Source organism: Babylonia areolata, chromosome 11, assembly GCF_041734735.1.
Source record: "Babylonia areolata isolate BAREFJ2019XMU chromosome 11, ASM4173473v1, whole genome shotgun sequence".
Lineage (NCBI taxonomy): Eukaryota > Metazoa > Mollusca > Gastropoda > Neogastropoda > Buccinidae > Babylonia > Babylonia areolata.
This window is the reverse complement of record NC_134886.1, coordinates 20,948,546-20,968,739: the sequence shown is the minus strand read 5'-3', so window position 1 is coordinate 20,968,739 and position 20,194 is coordinate 20,948,546. Positions and strand designations below refer to the sequence as shown.

At 42.1% G+C, this 20,194-nt stretch overlaps 1 protein-coding gene across 1 annotated transcript; it reads right to left on the bottom strand.

Annotated features, from left to right (window-relative positions):
- Positions 1–4,656: 4,656 nt before the first annotated feature.
- LOC143287169 (uncharacterized) lies at positions 4,657–19,062 on the bottom strand. Its single transcript, XM_076595113.1, has 4 exons — positions 18,310–19,062; positions 15,141–15,340; positions 13,369–13,439; positions 4,657–5,503 (listed from the first exon to the last, which is right to left on the bottom strand). The coding sequence occupies exons 1-4, from the start codon at positions 19,060–19,062 to the stop codon at positions 4,815–4,817; spliced, it is 1,713 nt and encodes a 570-aa protein (XP_076451228.1). The 3' UTR covers positions 4,657–4,814.
- Positions 19,063–20,194: the final 1,132 nt, after the last annotated feature.

Here is a 20,194-nt window from a genome sequence, read left to right as displayed (position 1 = left end):
GAAAAATATCTAAAAGGAGAATCATCTTTAGCATTAATGGAACACATTATCCCCAAATGTCTTGAATAAAGCTTATTTTTTTCATATAATCTTATCAAAAGCCGTCATTTATCAAGTTTTATTATTAACATTTGCTGTCTTGAAAGTCTACAGTCTTTCCTGAACCAGAAAATATCTTAAATGTTTATGTAGATGCAATAGTTTTGGGGCTTCTGTCATTTTAGTAATGCTACCATCAAAACTGCAGGATCGGACATGCAGAAAATAAGCATTTTCCTCAGAATTTATGACACTGGCATTCAGCCAATAACCGTAACAGCCGACTAAAAAAAATCTGTCTTCTGCGTACTATATACATCATATATGAAGAGTTTTGACTATGAGAATGCATTAGTGGCAATTCTACACGGGTTCCAAAATGTCGTTTGTGAGACTGGCTAAACTCACAGAATTTTTTTGAAAATTCAAAACTCTGTATCTCAAAACTTATTCGAGATACTGCTTTGAAATTGGGTGTGGCATCTTACTCTATTGCACTCTTTCATGCTTGCAGATATGAGGCTTCTGCTATGAATCTGAAAATTTGGCCGGACCCACCTACTTGTAGTGTATTGTGAATGAAATGTTGACTTCAAGACTAATTACAAGTGGGATGAGGAGTCAGGCAAATCCCTTCTGCCCACCATAGTGATGCTGCCCAAGGTCCCTCCTCCTTAATATCAAGTACGTTTAACAAATAGTATCACCCAGCATGTACCCAAATACCACAGATTCAAACTTATTCTAATTGGGAACACAGAAAAAAAACAACCCCAAAACAGGTGTGTTCAACACCAGCCTGAGTCTATAAACGGTCAACCGTCCAGCAGCCCTGACTATGATTAATGTGGAACCTTATTGCGCAAATGACTTAACACACATCCCTTCATACACTTAACTTCGCAAATGGCATAACACACATCCCTTCATACACTTAACTTCGCAAATGACAGAATGCACATCACTCCATACACTTAACTTCGCAAATGACATAACACACATCATTCCATACACTTAACTTCGCAAATGACATTACACAAATCACTCCATAAACTTAACTTCGCAAATGACATAACACACATCCCTTCATGCATTTAAATTCGCAAATGGCATAACACAAATCACTCCATACAGTGATACACTTAACTTTTACAAATGGCATAACACAAATCACTTCATACACTTTACAAATGGCGTAACACAAATTACTCCATACACTTAACTTCAACCACATTTCATGGAAGCTACACTCACTCCTTCCTATCAAAATGGCAAACTCAGTCAATGATAAAAAAAAAATAATAAAAAAACCGAAGAGAAAAAAAAGTGTGGTGTTTCAGTTTATATGACCAGTTAAAAAGCAAGTGCTGTAGCCTTCAGGTATCCAGCCGTGCCTTACCAGACAACACAAATAATTATGCACACATGAATAATGTACACACACACACACACACACACATATATATATATATATATATATATATATATATATATATATATATATATATATATATCTAAATACATGAACATTCTGTACAAACATCCTGACTAATCCATTCACAGACCCTAATACAGTATTTATTACAGAACAACCTGAGATATAATTCATTTTTTAAAAAAAGAAAAAAAAAAGAAAGAAAAAAAAAACCATGGGAAAATTCAATGCCATGCTCTACCCACACATAAAGAACATCCTGAGATAAAAGACACCACGCCTGGCTTCACTTGTCATCAGCAACATAGCTCAAGGGAGATAACCCAGCCTTCCCCATGCCAAGATTCAGCTCCGCTTTTGAGAGCAGTGCTGTGTGTGTGTGTGTGTGTGTGTGTGTGTGTGACAGAGAGAGAGAGAGAGAGAGAGAGAGAGAGAGAGAGAGAGAGAGAGTGCAAGCATGTTTCTCAACACCTTTAGTCAACATCCTGCCAGTGTACCATCACTTCATTTTGCATTCTCTCCCTTGTACAGACTGGACTATGGGGGCAAAGGACAGAATATCCGCTTGAATGAAAGAAAGAGAGACAGAGAGTGAGAGAGTGAGTGAGAGAGAGAAAGAGAGGGAGTGAGAGAGAGAGAGAGAGAGAGAGAGAGACAGAGACAAAGAGAGAAAGAAAGAAAGAATTAGTTCAGCGAAGGTAAAAAAAAAAAAAAATGTGAACAGGTCGTGAAACAGGAATCCTATCACAGTAAGAGCAAGGTGTTTTTCTTGCTAAGTAAAATGTAAAAGATGTTTTTCTCCACTCTAAAAAAATGCCTTCACTCAACTTGTGAGGGGTATTCACACTAACAGGTTAGGTGGGATATAGCAACCCCAACTTCCAAGGAAGGTAAACTTGTCTGCCTGACTTTCCGACACTGCATGACTTGACTTCCCTTGTCAACCAGATCACTCCAAATCTCCAGTTTGAACTGCCTTTTAAACCTCTGCTTTGAGTAGCAGGGAGAATAAAGGAATGGCGTGGAAGGGTAAAAAACCCCCAGAAAGTTAAAAGATGAAAGGCCCTGTAGCCTTTGACAGCCTCAGGGGTGGTAAATTCATGTTCACACTAAGGCAGTGAGGCCAAATCCTCTCCTTTCACTGTTTTTTTTTTTTTTTAACCTTCCCCAACCAAAGTCAAGGCACCCTTTCACACACACCTGGGTGGAGTGAGGAAAACCAGGAGTTAAGTGCCTTTCCCAAGGACACACACCACCATGCCGAAAGGTGGCCTCAAACTCTTTTTATCACTGGTGATCAGTGGTGAATACTGGATCACAAGTCTGACGCCTGACAGACTCTACCATGGAGCCCCAAACGAGAGGTTACATGCAGAATGAGTTATTTTCATGTAAAAAAAAACCAAATCAAACAAACCAACAAAAAAAAAGAAGCAAGAACAACTCTTAACAAAGGAACCATTCTCAGTGTCTTTCCAACACACACACGTGACAGGGATGAGGGACAGTGCTGCAATGCAGCATGCACAACTCATCAGGCAGCCCCAGTGTGTGGCATGACGCCCCTTACCCCCTGACAAGATGCCAGGAACGCTTGCAATGTTGTTGTGTTTTTTTTTACCTGAGAAATTAAACAACTTTTGAGAACCTAAATCACCAACAATGATTGTTTCAAAGACAAATCCAGTCAAAAACATAAAATACGATAAAATAAAAACAAAAATCTTTCCCAATCAAGTATAAATGAAATCCTGAAACCCCTCCCCCCCCTCCTTGTACAAGTTATTTGATCATAGAATAGAAAATGGGGTAAAAAAACAAACAAACCCACCTAATTCAAACTGCCTGTACTGCGGAATTAAGTCACAAGTCTCCGAAAGCCAGTAAATGCTACGTCCACACAGCTGACAGACACATTTATCTTCCTTTAACACTTTTTTTTTCTGAGCGTATCTGGTCAAAGAACATATGTCCTGCATGAATAATAAAACTGGGACTGTCTAGACAGATAAGTGAAAACAGAGTTCAACCAACTGCTATAGGTCAGACTTGTGCTCTCTGTCCAGAAAAGGAACATACTTTTAGAGTATGTTTTCTTTAATTTATCAAGACAAACTAAAGACACCCAAATCTGGAAAAGGATTATGCCATTTCAAGGGCTGTGGTATTAATTAATAAAGCTCAAAGTCAATGTTGAAGAAACCTTGGCAGGACTGTGTTTCAGATCATCATAACTGTCCATATTTTTTTTTGGTGTTTTTGTTTTTGGCTGGGGGCTGCCCCATCAACTGCATTGTTTCAGTGGCATTACTCCTACGCCGTTCAACTGAAATCCTCCATACACAACCGTGACCAGGTTTGTCTGCTGCAGATTCAGCTCGAGCAATCTGTCTACAGGATACTGTTGATGCCAGGTCACCAGGACAGGCCACACACCAGAAAGTACCCTGCACTGTCAAACGGTAAGGACAGTTCTGGTTTCCTTACATCAGCATTGCCGAAAAGCCTGCTCAAACTCACAATGCTACTTACAGAGGTGCTGCTTTTATACCTACAACTGAAGCTGTCTACATTCTTCCACACAGAACGAGTACGCTTGTTCCTGTTCCCTTAAAACTGTTCCACTGAACTGCACTTTCTCACATTACTTAACTATAAAGGGCTCTCGTTCTTATCCTTTCCTTCTGACACTTCAGTCTGGACGATGACAGGACAGCTTAGTTTATGTCAGAGCTGCTCATGCAGGGCAATTGTCTTCTAAATTCATATAGATTATTTATAAAAAAAAAAAAAAAAAAAAAAAAAAAAAATCATCTTCACTTTCAATGCAATTCCCTTCCACGTAAACAATACGCCGACTGCAGCAGTTAAAAGGAATACAGCAATTTAACTCAAAACATTTTTTTTGCTACCCCCCCTCAAATTATCAACAGAGTGACAAAACATAATGACACACACACACACACATATATACATGTGTATGTTGGTTATAATGGTACCTACTCCTGAGCAATAAGGTCATCTCCTTTGACTGAACCATGCTGCAAAAAGGGTACAGCTGTGTTTTCCCCTCTGTGGAGACAGAGTTCACAGCAGTAGGCAAAACAGTACTGCACAACAACAACAAAAAAAAAAGGATGACGATATCGACACCCTTGCCATTTCTCACCCCTGGATTTCACTGCAGTGGCCGCGAGAGGTATGACACAAAAAGAGCCACAAGAGAGACCCGATCCAGTCCACGCGTCCAGTGGAGCAAGCCAAGGCAGTCCCTAGCAGTGTGGCTGTGTGGGACCAATCGACCCACTGACAGACTAACCGACAGACAGACAAGCATGGCTCAGAGGTTGTGTGCCTGGTGCTGCTCGTTGACGAAGTGCAGGTGGAAGTCATTCTTGTCGGCGCAGATCTTGTGGCACATGCTGCACTCCCAGGGGCTCTGCTCCCCGTGCAGGGACTTGTGCAGGAAGTACATGCCCCGCTCCTCAAACAGGATCTTGCAGTGGTGGCAGCGGTAGATCTTGCCCTGCGACTCGTAGTACACCAGCATGTCCGACAGGGAGGGCACGTCCCCGGACACGCTGACGGCGGTGTGCTGCGTGGAGGCGTCCTGGCGGGTCTTGGGGCGGGCGATGGTGACCTGCAGCTCGGGGATGTCCTGCGAGCGCTGGATCATACCCTGCAGCGTGGAGAAGAACTCTGACAGGTTGCTGGTGGAGTCCGCCGACGACCGCACTGAAGTGTTGGACTGGGGGGTCAGAGGGGAGGCCGGGGGTCCGTTGATGCGGTTCTGGCGGGAGAAGGCCTGGATGCCCGGGATGCTGCCCACAGAAGCTGCACGACGATTGGGCGTGAGGAACTGGCCGGCTGCCTGGCGAGCGAAGGAGTGGGCGGACATGCTGGAGGTGGGCGTGTCCCCCGGGTAGATGTCCTGCTGGTGCTGCAGCTGGGGGGACATCCTCAGCCCCTCCTCCCTTGGGGGCATGGGGCTGTTGGACTGGAACCCTTCCCCTCCTGGAAACATGCCTCCTGCGCCACACACACACACAATGTTTCATTAACTTTTGATCCCTTTTGGGGGTATGAAGGATTTGAGAACTCAACATAATCAATAACACAACTAGATTTATTTTAATGTTTGCATCAATAAAGGTAAAGTATGGTTGGACATTCCTTCATCTGAACGTATTCTATGCAACACTGCAAGTCTCATCTCAAGATGATAAAAACAAAACAAAAAATATAATAAATTCCATTATGATTATGGAGGGGTTATATAATTATTGAATCAAATCATTTTGTTCTCAGCATAACCATGAAATGTGTTGTACACAAGAAATACTAATGAATAGAAGGTAAATGCATGGATTTATCAATGTTAATCAAATTTTCAATGACTTACTGGATGAATAAATGAATGAATTAACTTATTAATCACCTAAAATGGTGACAATAATAATAATAATAATACTTCAAATCATAAAGCATCTTTCCACGTAAAACGTGCTGAACTGCCCTGTACAACGTCAATAACGACGTTTCAAACATGCATTTAAAAGCTAACATGAAACACACATACACACACATACGCACGCACTAAATCATCACAGACTATACACACTCATAATACACGTCACACGAAAAATCTGAACTATGCATTGGCTCCAAATATGGTTATGGACACAGATAACAAAAGGACATGGCCATGGACCAGTTTTCTACATTCTCAGAAGTCTGCAAAACTATTCAACCAAGGGTAGAAATAAACGACCTGATACCTCTGTGCAAACTATTTCTCAGGAATATAATGCTGGAGTCAGTCACATCAAGGATTTCAGTTTTAAGTTTATTTTACGCAGAGACATTTGACATTTATTTTACAAATAATAAATTTGTGGAGTGTTCCACCAAAAAAAACCCCATGTTCTGGAGATAACTGATTTATATGTAACATTTCTGTGTCATGATTCAATCCATCTTGATACACGGACACATAAAAAACTCATCCTGAAAAAAGAAAAAAAAGAAAGAAAAAAAGGCACTGTTTGAATGACAAATCTTACATGATGAAAATGACAGATATTTGTACAATTAATGCTTAATGACTGATGTATGCGAATGAAAATCTGTCTGAAATTTAACACAAGACCATCAAAAATACCAATGCTACAGCCACACAAACACACACACAAAGCAGGCATACAGTACTTAACCCTTTGAGCCCTGAGTTCCTGAGCAATTTTAACCCTTCTGCCTGAGCTCCTGAGCCAAAATTTGCAAATAATTGGTATTTAATGTGTCACGGCAGATATAAAAAGAGTGCCCTGACCACCGCTTTACTGGTGGTAGAGAAAAATGACATAATGCCTAGCCACCGGTTGAGCGGTGCGTAAACACTTGTGTCGTATTTTGGTATTGGTTGACTTATATTGAAATCAATCTTTTTTATCCAAAGCACATGCACAATGAAAAGGCGCGGCCATGTTGGTACTACATTCGCTGACGTCAGAATATTACGGTTTTTCTGACTGGCTCTTCAATATAAGTCAACCAATAGCAAAACATGACACAAGTGTTTATGCACCGCTCAACCGGTGGCTAGGCATTATGTCATTTTTCTCTACCACCGGTAAAGCGGTGGTCAGGGCTCAAAGGGTTAAAACCCACAGATCTTAAATATAAATACCTGCTTCTCCATTCACATGCAAAAATCACGAAGGTGAAATCGATAGGCTGGGAACATCTGACCTGGGAAATTATCAGTTTTCCAGACATAGAAACACCACAGCGCTTAATCTGGATCGTTCTTCTGTTGGGTGGTACATTTTATTTCTTCTCCTACAGTCTATGGTTTGGTTCTTCACCATGATGTCTTGGTTCACTCAGTTATATGTTCCTAAAAGGAAATCCCTTCTCTTTTTTGCAGTTATCATTTTCACTCTCTCTCTCACTCTGCCTCTCATGGTCCGTATTTCTTCTGTCCATCTCCCTTATTCTCTTTGTCCAAGTTTTCTCTCACCGTCTCAACCCCTTTCTTCTTCTTTTTTTTTTTTTTTTTTTTTTTTTTACTCCTCCTCCCTCTCCCTCCTTATTTTCCCCTCTTTATTCTCTCTTTCTCTTGCCATATTTTGACCTCTCCTCCCCTACCTATTATTCTCTTTCTCTATCCATATGTCCACACCTCTCAGCCTACCCCAGTTTCCATCAACTTTATTCTCTATCTTTTTCTCTCCTTTTTTTTTTATATATATTTTATTCTTCCACCCTGCCTGTCTGTGCCTGAACTCCCTCTTCATCTTTTTAGGTCAACTTCAAAGTGAAAACAACAGCAACAAGCATTCTCTATCATGAATATCCTCTCATCTCCCAAACTTTTACTATTCTTTACTTAATTATCTTAAAACAAAAATGGCTGGCTTTTGTCCTTGTTCTCAAACTTATTCCACTCACATTTTTCTCCCCTAACACATTACCTACCCCCTTCCTTCTCTCTTATTTACTCTGCATGTGTGTGTGTGTGTGCGTGTACTATTCCTCTACCCTTCCATACGATTCTGCAGTCTGTCTCTATCTCTCTCTGTCTCTCAAAAACACACACACACACACTCTCTGTCTCTGTTGCACCTCTCTTCCTCTTTGTGTCACCCTCTCTCTCTCTCTCACTCACACCATACCCTCTCTCCCCTTCCCTCTCCCTCCCCCTGAGCCCACACCTGTAGGGAGGGGGGACTCGGCGGAGAACGGAGGTGAGGACAGACCAGCCGAGGGACTCATGGGAGGGAAGCCTCCACCATGCGAGTTGGATGCTAAATTGGGCGACATAGGCTCCGCTTTGACCGGCTGGCTTTTCGAGGCCAGCTGGGAGCAAATGGTGTCGATCTTCCTCATTGCCTCACTCTCCAGGTTCAAGGACAAGGCTGCAAACCGAAAAGGACCAATACTGTCACACACCCACTTTTCTTTTCTTTTTTTTTGGTAGAAGAACACAGAAAAAAAATCAAGCACAGGAGGAACGCTTGAGTTTTCAAAAAAAAAAAAAAAAAAAAAAAAAAAAAAATCTGAACAAAACCACAAAAGACAGAATCACTGGTTGGCTGACTCCTGAAAAAGTTAAGGAATCACTGTGACAGACACTTGTTACCGGAACAGAACACGGATTCTGCAGAAGGCACGGATGGATTCCCCGAGAATCGAAACAAAGTCTGGAATCAATGGGTTTGCCACACTCCTGTCAAATCAGCTGATCATTTTTGGTAAACATTTCTGGTGCTGTCTCGTGTTTCAAGAATCTGAATGAAAACACCAAACCTGGATTTCCAGATGAGCTATACTGTCCTGAAAACGAAACCATCATTGATCAGCACTGAAGGTTGTGTCGGTCAGTACACCACCAAAACATTTAACTCTGAGGAGTACACACACCGTAAACTGAGGCCTTCTGTGCCACGTTGCAAACGTACTTTTAAAGTTTCACCCATGAACAGAGTAGTCAAACCACAATAACACCCATCCTTTTCTTTCTGTTCTATTAAACATGTACACACAAACTGGGGTGCGAGAGACCAACAAACCAAAATCTGGAAAATGAGTGTGTCCATGTTCCTGATTCCCCAAAAGGTTTCAGTGCTTGAAGCAAAGAATGCAAACAACATACTTGGTTGTACTTATCATGATGTAAGAAAAACTCCAAACACTTGTCAAACAATCTCCACAAAAACCAACATGCAGGCAAGGTGGCAGACAAACAGCCAGACACTGTTCTGCTGATAATAAAACATGAAAAAAAGATCAGATAAAAAGAAGAATTACTGTATAGAAATAGTGTGTGAACTGCATAACCTGATCCAAATTATGTTTTCTGCTCACCATCACAAAATGGGTTCTTGTTTGTAGAGCCAGAAGTTGTGTGCTCACAAGTGATCACTTCCACCTAAACTAAGCAGCCCTGTCCACATCAATGGACTGTCACACTGTTTTAAAACCACAACATAATAAAACAGAATCTGCCAAACATAATTTTCACCAATCCAGATATGATCCAGAAATGACCCCCAAAAAGTCTTGCCAATCTAAAGACAGGATCCCCCCCCCAATCCGGGTATCTGCTTAACTGTGAAGACTTAAACCCCAACCTTTAAAGACACCACCACATTCATTCAGGCATCATTCCACACAGCACTGACAAGAGTGGTCGACACACATGCCAGACTGATCCCCCTCGGCAAAGGCCCACAACGTGTAGAGGATGGAGATCAAGTTGAGGAAGGTAGATGATTGTGTTACCAGCTTACTGTATTTACATCTAACTTCTCCCTCCCTTCCTTCTGTAAAGCTCCTTTCATGTAACCCCTTCCTTTCGTGAGACAGACAGACTCAGAGAGACAGAGACCGAGAGGGGGCAGGGGGTGGGGGAGAGAGGGGAGGAGGGTGGAGAGAGTGAGCGAGAGACAGAGAGACAGAAAAGGGAAGGAGTGGAAGGGGAGATTCATGGGTTTTTTTTGTTTTTGTTTTAATTCTCAGTTGTTCTGTTCCAATACCTCATAAGTCATATGGTTTCATTCAACTGCTGTGGCTTCCCTTTATAAAAATAATACTGCCTTCATCTGTCACTTTTCTGGCTAGATCACAAGAACTTGTACATTGATCATTGACTACTTATGAAAAAAAAGAAAAAAAGAAAAAGAAAGAAAACAAACCATGGAATTTCAATAATGTATTTGAACAATCACAGTTTGAGAAGTCAATTGTACACCACCCAATCATTCAAAACTTACATTAGATTAATCTAGAAAGCTGTAAAATATCGTATGTTAAAAAAGACAGACTTACATTACATTAGATTAATCTAGAAAGCTGTAAAATATCGTATGTTAAAAAAGACAGACTGACAATGTAAACCGAACTACTAATAGTACTATGTAAAATATCGTATGTTAAAAAAATGACAATGCAAACCTAACCACTGTATAAAATATCATAATTATGTTAAGAAGACTGACAATGTAAACATAATAAGTGCACATATCATGATGAAGTAGTCACAGATTTAAAGGTATACGATGTACATGCATGCAAACATTTCCAAAAAGTCATGATAATTGCAGAACACATGACATAGAATTTACTTTTAGATAAAACTGCTCAGTATGTATTTCATATAAAACTTACGCTCCAATGCTAAATTGTTACTTTTCTCAAAAGGCTGTACAAAATAAAAGTATCAATACTTTTCATTCTTTCCTTTTTTTGAAAACTGACCCCTTCACCACTGATCTTTACACCATAAAAAAGAGTTCTTCAAAATTAAACCATGCACTTGATAGCTTTTTAAAATCGCAAATGTGACTTGTAAGTATACCATCTGTCAATACTAAAAGAACATGATCAAACCGGAAACAGCATGTGGCTTCATGGTTATCCACCCTACAAGTAGTACAACTGACGAGTCAGACAAAACCTTGACCTTTCGACAGTTCGAGCAGGAGGGGACATGAGATGTCTTGAAGTCGTACACTGAGATTGATTTTAAAAAAAAGTCAATGGAAGGTACTGAAAAGTAAAATGAAGAGACGCCGAAAAAAAAAAAAAAAAAAAAAAAAGGACTGAGTACTCACCACTGAACAACCTAACGAAACGCAACATAAATGACTGTCACACGGTTTTGACACTCAGCTCTTCAGCAGGCCAGATAAGCACGCAGCAAAAGAAAGACATATCAAAAAGATGAAATGGACAAAACGTACACCTCAATGAGACGATAAACTGAGGTCCCAAGTGCAGCAGGCACTTAGCACATGTCAACGAACCCATATAAGCAAAAGGGTTGTCCCTGGCCAAATTCTGAAAAAAAATCCACTGTGTCTGTGCGCGTGCATGACTGAAGCCTGAAGGGATGACACAGGAAACAAATGATGAGCGCCCAAAGGCAGCTCTCAGCTGACTAGTTTCAGGTAGGCAACCTGTTTAAGCAAATGACTGTGTGTCTGTTAAGACTTTGGTCGAAGCACATGGTTGTTTCTCACAGAATCCACTCAACAAGACTCCTTGGTGGGGAGCAACGTTCTCTTCTCAGTCTGAATTTCACCAGGCTGTGGGGAAACACTCACTCAGGAGTCACTGGTCTGTATCTGCTTTTGGGTCTTGAAGAATCATGGGCAGAAATCTGTCATTATCTTATTTATTCATACATGTTCATATTTTCCTAACTGGCCTGGTTTTGGAAATTTTTTTTTTTTTTTGTTTGTTTTTTTGTGGGGGTGGGGGGATGTATCTACAGACTGGTCACAAATATTTGAATAAGTTTGAAAAAAAAAAAAAAAACCAACCCAAAAACGGTCATGTGTCCTTTTCAACATTTTTTGACAGGGATTTTTTTGGTTATCTTTTTTTTTCATCCATGTAATCCATACTTAAGAGCCAATGCAAAATTGTGCTGATGGTACTGAAATATCCATGCCAAACAAAGTACACTGTAGAGTTAAGTGATCCAAATTCATGCACTGTATCCACCAAACATGATAAATGATATAGAGACCTAAAACTGGTGACAATTAGCAAGGGTATATGATTCAGATCAAAGCAGATTTTGTGAAAAACATTGTTACTTGCTCAGTGTGTGTCTGTGTGTGTGTGTGTGTGTGTGTGTACACGCGCGCATGCACACATGCATGTAAGCATGTGCGTGCACGCACATGTACATGTGAGCATATGTGTGAGTATGTATCTGCATGTATATGTGCATGCATGCATGTCTGTGCGTGCGTGTGTGTGTAGTAGTAGTCTTCAGTTTAACGTCTTCCACTTTAAGTGATATTAGACGTGTGTGTGTATGTGTGCACATGCGAACGCACACATGCACACTTGTACAAATGTGTGCATGTGATTCCTTCCTGAATGGTTACTGCCGACTGTGATGAGAGTGAAAGGATGCCACACAACTACAAACCACAATGGTCTCCTTGACAGCAGCTGAGGAACACTGGAAAGAAACAGGACATCACATCAATCAGGTAAAACATCAAAAACCTGTCCAAAACAAACTGCATGTCCAGGAGGAAAAACTGGGAAGGTCCTAGGAATAATGGGAAAAGAACCATGACTTAAACAGACATGTGGGGTATGATTTAACCACCATCTACCGAATGGTGTCTGTAGCAGATGATAGAAGGTCCAAGCTGCCAGCAAGAATAGAACCACTTTGATGGAACAGGTCATCACAAGAATGACGCAAGTGAAAAGTGAGTCCATGGATTCCACAAAGGAAACAGTGTTGCTCCCGTTTCACGACGACTTACCCCCATGAAATAATTTGAACTTACGGATGTCAGCCAATCTTATTAAATCCAACTCTTACTATTCCAAATTCACACTGTGGTGGAATGAAATATCAGTCTGCATTCTGAAAAAGGTTCACCCATGTCTGGACTTCAACACCATACAGTGAGAGCGAGAGTTACTGGTAGTGAGCAATGACAGTAAACTGTAGCAGCTCTGCCCAAATGTGGTGGTGTGCATTGTTATGGTTCTAACCTGTGGCTCAACACTCTGCTTACATCCGAGACTGACATAAGCTTACAGTTAGGCCAACAGCAATGAGAGAACTGTATGATCAATGGTTTCTCCACTGCAATCAACTTCGTATTTTGTGAAGGACTACTACTCTCAAACCAGGAGGCAATAAAATCATACAGGCTCATAATGTTGCAGCTTTGGAGACCATCCCTAAAACCAACTTTCCTTAAACCCTCTTGGCCAAGAGAGTTGTGGGGATGTAACATGGGCAAGACACTCACCACAATGATCGTGAATTCTAGCCCAGATAGTCCGGGGGACAGCAGTGGCCTCCTCTGCTGTTCAGATGGTCATTGTCGGACACGACTGACTATCATACATACCTGAAGATGAGGAAGTTCCAGCAACGGCAGCGGCCATGCTGAGAGGAACCTGTGTGGGAAGGTCTGCCACCCTGTTGACAAAATGTTCATGTCTATGAGGATGGACACAACAACAAAGCCAACCAGTCAAGGCATGGGAAAATTGTCTGAGCTATGCTGACTGCTTGTTGCACCACCAGTAACTTTTTTCCTTTGCTTTTTCTGGTACCAAACTCCCTATACATTTGTATATATACAGTCTAGAATTATCCTTTTAATGATGAAATATTAATAGTAGTAATAATAATAATAAGTAACACTAATAACAATAACTATAAGAAGAAGAAAAAGAACAAAAACAACAACAATAATAATAATAAATTTTAATAACCCCCCAAACTACAGTGGAGTGATGGCCTAGAGGTAACGCGTCCGCCTAGGAAGCGAGAGAATCTGAGCACGCTGGCTCGAATCACGGCACAGCCGCCAATATTTTCTCCCCCTCCACTAGACCTTTAGTGGTGGTCTGGACGCTTGTCATTCGGATGAGATGATAAACCGAGGTCCCGTGTGCAGCATGCACTTAGCGCACGTAAAAGAACCCACGGCAACAAAAGGGTTGTTCCTGGCAAAATCCTGTAGAAAAGTCCACTTCGATAGGAAAAACAAATAAAACTGCATGCATGAAAAAATACAAAAAAATGGGTGGCGCTGTAGTGTAGCGATGCACTCTCCCTGGTGAGAGCAGCCTGAATTTCACACAGAAAAATATGTTGTGATAAAAAGAAATACAAATACAAATTCAAATAAATAATGATAATTGTCAGTGGATAATGTCAACATCAATTTGCTTATATAAATAGTTGTACTGTAGTGTATTCTACTGCACTGTATTGCATATTTAACTATGTATTGTATTATTCTTTTATCACAACAGATTTCTCTATGTGATATTCAGGCAACTCTCCACAGAGAGAGCATGTTATTACACTGAGAGTGCCACCTTTTTATTTTTGGTATTTTTTCTGCCTGCAAATTTGTTTGTTTTCCTATCTAAGTGGATTTTTCTACAAAATTTTGCCAGGTACAACCCTTTTTGCTGCCACGTTGTTGTTTTTTTTTGCTTTTTTTTATGTGCGCTATGTGCATGCTGCACACAGGACCTCAGTTTATCATCTCATCTGAATGACCAGACCACCACTTAAGGTCTAGCGGACGGGGAGAAAATACTGGTGACTGTGGGGTTCGAACCTGTGCAGTCAGATTCTCTCACTTCCAAGGCAGAGGCTTTACCACAAGGCCAACACTCCACTTGCAAGCCTACCCCTCTGTCTAAACTTATCCTATCTCTCCTAGTCTTTACATTTCATCATTTCATTGTACCACACAACACAGAATACAAAAAACAAAACAACCCCCCCCCAAAAAACTATCATACTCATTCATTTTCTTTTTTCCCCCCCTCTCAACAAAAACAACCTAAATCTCTCACACACACACAATCATCCCCCCCCCCCCAACAACCATCCAACCACCCAATCACAGCCCATAATCATCACCCACCAACACCTCCAGTCCAACCACCACCACCACCACACACACATTACACACATTTACATACACAATCATCTCCCCCCCCCACGGACCCCCCCCCCATACCCCCCAGAACAACCACCCCACTGCCCATGATCACCACCCATCAACCACTCCAGTCCAACCACCACCACCAGCACGACACCACCACCAACACGACACGACACCACCACCCCAAGCCCCCCACACCCCGCCCTGACCTGAAGTCGCCGGCCATGTGACTGAAGCGGCTGCGGGTGTTGAAGGTCTGCAGGGTGTGACTCTTCTTCAGGTGGTTGTTGAGGGCCTCCACGTTGCTGGCCTGGAAGTTGCACAGGTTGCAAGACAGCACGTTGGATGTGGGGTGCAGCTTCAGGTGGCGCTGCAGCTGGTCTGCTCGGTCAAAGCGCTTGTTGCACACCTGCGGGGACAAGGCCACCAACTCTTGTGTGCTTTGGTACCTGTATAGTGGATGTACCTGCAGGCCTTATGTTTTACTACCAAGTATTCTGGTCAGGCCAAAGTTACAAAGGATTAGGTTTTAAACTTCATTGTCCTGTCGCTTGAAATTACCGCCATTGGGGCAGTGAAATAACATCCAGTGTTTAGGGCTCTGCATGGGAAGGTGAAGACCAGTCGTCTCCCATTTTAATCCCCCCCCCACCCCCCCCACTTCCCCTTTTCAAAGTCCGGTTCCTCCCATTCACACATGGCTGGAGTGTGACTGCCATAGTGCCTCATCAAAAGTGAACCGACCTGGTGACAGTTTGAAATGTGTTACTGATAGCACACCTGCAGCACAATTCACTCCATGCATATGATATATATATATATATATATATATATACAGGCTTTATGTCAACTACCCCTGTTTTGGTCTGCCCACAGATTATAATCTGTCATAGATAGCATACCTGCTGCACAAGGCACCACATGATACATACCTGCTGGCCTTATGTCAACTACTGGTTCTTTGGTCTGTCCACAGGTCACAAACTTATCTGTTATTGATTGCGTACATGCTGCACAAGACGCCACATGTTGATGTTACATGGCTGGCCTTATGTCAACTACCGGTGTTTTGGTGTGGCCACAGACCTTAAACTATCTGACTGTTACTGATAGCATACCTACGGCACAAGGCACCACTCTGTGCATTTGATACATACCTGCTTGCCTTATAAATGTCAAATGCCAGTGTTTTGATGTGGCCAGATCAACCGTTAAAAAAAAGTGTTATTGAAAGCATACCTACGGCACAAGGCACCACTCTGTGCATTTGATACATACCTGCTTGCCTTATAAATGTCAAATGCCAGTGTTTTGATGTGGCCAGATCAACCGTTAAAAAAAAGTGTTATTGAAAGCATACCTACTGCACAAGGTGCCACTCTGTGCATTTGATACATATCTTCTTGCCTTATAAATGTCAAATGCCAGTGTTTTGATGTGGCCAGATCAACTGTTAGAAAAAGTACCATTGGTAGCATACCTCTAGCACAAGGCAGCAGTCTGTGCACATGATACGTGGATACATGCCGACTTTATGTCATCTAGATGTGTTTTTTGTGTGTGTGTCACTGTGTGTGTGTGTTGTTTTTTTAAAATTATCTGACAGACAATATTTCTGCTGGAAGCTTTAATCTGGAGGGTTTCATAGTAAATGAAAATCCCCAAATGAAAAGTTTCAAGCGTAACTTTTTTTTTCTATACCCACTTCTAACACGACCCCGTCCCCTTCCTGTTCTTCAACTTCCTGTATCTTGTAGCATGTATTCATTATCAGGATAACCAGAATGACTTCAGATGATCAACAACAACATTACTTTCATTTTCTATCATGTTTTCATAGTTGCTATTGTCAACATTGTGCAGAAAATCAAATAAAATTCTAGCCACCTTTTCTGTTCCATATGTCCTGCCAGCCATGTTGACAAACTCAACAGCTTTTTGCTTTACACAAGACACACACACAAAAACGTATTAAAAAAAAATATATATGTTTTATATAAGTAATATATCTGGTCAGAAGTGAAAGTTAAAGCAAATTAGACTAGACTGCACAGAAAATTTCATTAAAATGCCTTACACACACACACACACACACACACACACACACACACAGAGTACAGAATGGGCAGCTTATGCCAATCTCTGTGTTTAACTGATAGGCCTAGTTTGCATCAGTTTGACACGGTACATTATATGACACCAAACCCTGTGTTTACAGTATACTGAGATGCCAGCCCCTGTCAAGTGTTTATAGGAACAATCAGAAAATTTGCTAGGAACACTTTGAATTCGGTGGGAACACTCAGACTCCCAGCCACATCAGCAAACATACACACAGTACAACAAACATGAGTTCCCCAAAATGGATGGCACGATGCACAGATATTTTTCAGTGTACGTTTGGTGAAACTTCTGTTCCCGCCACTGCTTCTTTACAGCTGACACATCTGTGGCAGTGTTGTTTCCCTGGTCTTTCTTTGTCTTATTTCTCACAATCACATTCCACAGCTGACTTTTTCTGTTTCGAGCTGTTCGTTCCTTCCTTGCACTCCATAGCTTAATCCACTGGGCACAGACGCTGTCTGACCAAGACGCAACTTGATTTAACCATGTTCTCTCTTGTTTGGGCAATGATTAAGCTAACTGGTCCACTCAATGCTGTTTTGATTTGAACACCCACGTGTTCAGCTGAGCATCATCACATGAGACCAAGGTTAGTAGTGACTGCCCTGGCCACTTGATCGATATGTCAAGAGCGTTTAGGTAATGTTACGACAGGAAAGCAATGTGATCATGCTATGTAGCTGAAAATGAACTCATCAGAACAATTTTGACATTGGCATAACGCTGGAAGAAACTGCGATCAAGCCTAACAAAATGCGGCGAAATTGTAACAGTTGGCATCTCTGAGTACATCACAAGAAGAACAGAACATTCATCACAATTTCTTAAGATGATCATTCTTATTAGCTGGTTGTCTCCAAGGAAATGCTTGTATTTGAAGACACATAAAAGCATGAGAAGGAGAGGGGGAGAGAGAAGGGGGGGGGGGAGAGAGACAGAGACACAGAGAGAGAGAGAGAGAGAAGAAAATCCCATGCTGCTGACTTTAGGACTGCAAGGGATTTCATCAGTCAAATGGTACTTTTGTTGATGTGTTTTGAATCTGAGCTCATGCTGCGATCATAGAGCATCTTGAATAGTAGACTGGAGTACTAGAACTTCATCATGTGGTCAAATCATGGTGGAATCCTGTATGGATAATGGATATTAAGAAACAAACAAAACTGAAATATGTGTCTTGGGCTTTGTCACACACACTGACACAGCCAACAAATGAATGCAGTATGTAACACACACACACAAAGAGAAACTCACCTCACAATGGAAAGGCTTCATGTGCAGCAAGCGATGCTGAAACAGGTTGGACCTGGCAGCAAAGCGCTTGTCACACAAATTGCAGGAGTAGGGCTTGATGCCAAAGTGAATGTTCTGGTGCTCCAGCAAAATGTTCTTGTAGCCAAAGCGCCGGTGGCAGATGTTGCACTCAAAGGGTTTCTTTTTCTCATGCGTCAGCTGGATGTGGCGCGTGATGGCCGCCTTGGAGGCCACCGTTTTGCCACACAGCGAGCATACATAGTTGTCTCCCTGACGCATGTAGGAGATGGAGAGGGTGGCACCCCCACTACCCATGTCGCTGGTCTCCACAGCACCACCACTGCTGCCCCCGAACACTGGAGAGGGCTGCGGTGTGGACGGCCCACCGCTGGGCACGGGGGAGCCAGCTAGGGCTTGCAGGGTGCTGGAGCTGCCTCCAGGGCTCTGCCCTGTGGAGGCAAAGCGTGCATGATGGGCAGCTGCCGCGGCCAGCCCTGTCAAGGCTGAGTGAGACAGGAATCCGTCTTGAGGGGACTGGCTGACATAGTCATTGGCGTTGCTGACATGAGACATGTAGGAGGGGGACGTGAGTCCCGGGGGCCCATCGGAAGACGGGGAGAGCATGTTGCTGGCTTCATTGAGGGAGGTGTGGGGCAGCATCATGGCACTCATGTCTTTGTCCCCCATGCTGCCATCTGTGGTGTGGGTGTTGTGGGCGCTGTGGGTGTTGTGGCTTCCCATGTAGTCCGCCATGCTGGCTGCCCGTCAAATCTGGAGGCACAGCCCAGGTGGTTTGGTTTTCAAGTTCACCACAGAAAATGAGACATAGTAACATACACAACATGGATGACCAAAACATTAACAACTGCTTCCCACAACCCACCCATTTTCTCATTTCTAAAATAAAAGTTAAAGAAAAAGGAAACCAATCAATCAAACAATCAATATCTACAATGTATATACACACACACACACACACACACATATATATATATATATATATATATATATATATAGAGAGAGAGAGAGAGAGAGAGAGAGAGAGAGAGAGAGAGAGAGAGAGAGAGAGAGAGAGAGAGAGAGAGATTTTCTTAAGCCACAGTATGCTGCAAAAACTACCACGCATACATTTATATATAATTTTTTTCATTTTTTTTTTTTTCATTTTATTTTATAATCATTGATTAAATCGAAACACAAGAATGGCTGGACAGATAAAGCAAAAAGAGAAACACTGGGCAACAGAGAGAAAAGTCCAGAAATTGTTAACAGATTTCTATTCCGTCTGTCCATCAGTTTCGTTCGTTACCTATGCCTGAGCTTAAGAATGGTGTGGAAAAAGACCAGGGGTCCACTTGGTGCCTGGCACCTGAAAGTGATGGGCCAAAGAGGCAATCAAACTAAGCAAAGTGAGTGAAACGCAAAGACAAATTTGCATATGAAGGAGAAACAGAGGCTGGCACTGTTAGAAGAAGCTAGGCACTGCATGATGGCATGGACATTACACTGTCCATCTGAATCCCTGTGAGGCTGAATGCACAATCACATAACTGTGGTTAACTCTCTCCATACGAACGGCGAAAGAGACGACGTTAACAGCGTTTCACCCCAATTACCATCATCATAATATTACAAGCGGAAGGCTCTTATACTGAAGACGTGAATGTTGACAAAGAATACCACAATTCTGACGATGGAAGCTAAAGGTTGGGTCATTCAGACGCCCACTGGACATCCGAGGGGTCTGTGTAGAGGAGAAGAGAGGACTGGCCGTACTGAGTGAGTTAAATGACTCTGAATCACATTACTGAAGAACAACTTGTGGCAGATCTTGGCATCTCAGGAAGCCAAGTGACAAAATCTTATCCTTCTAAACTTAGCACTG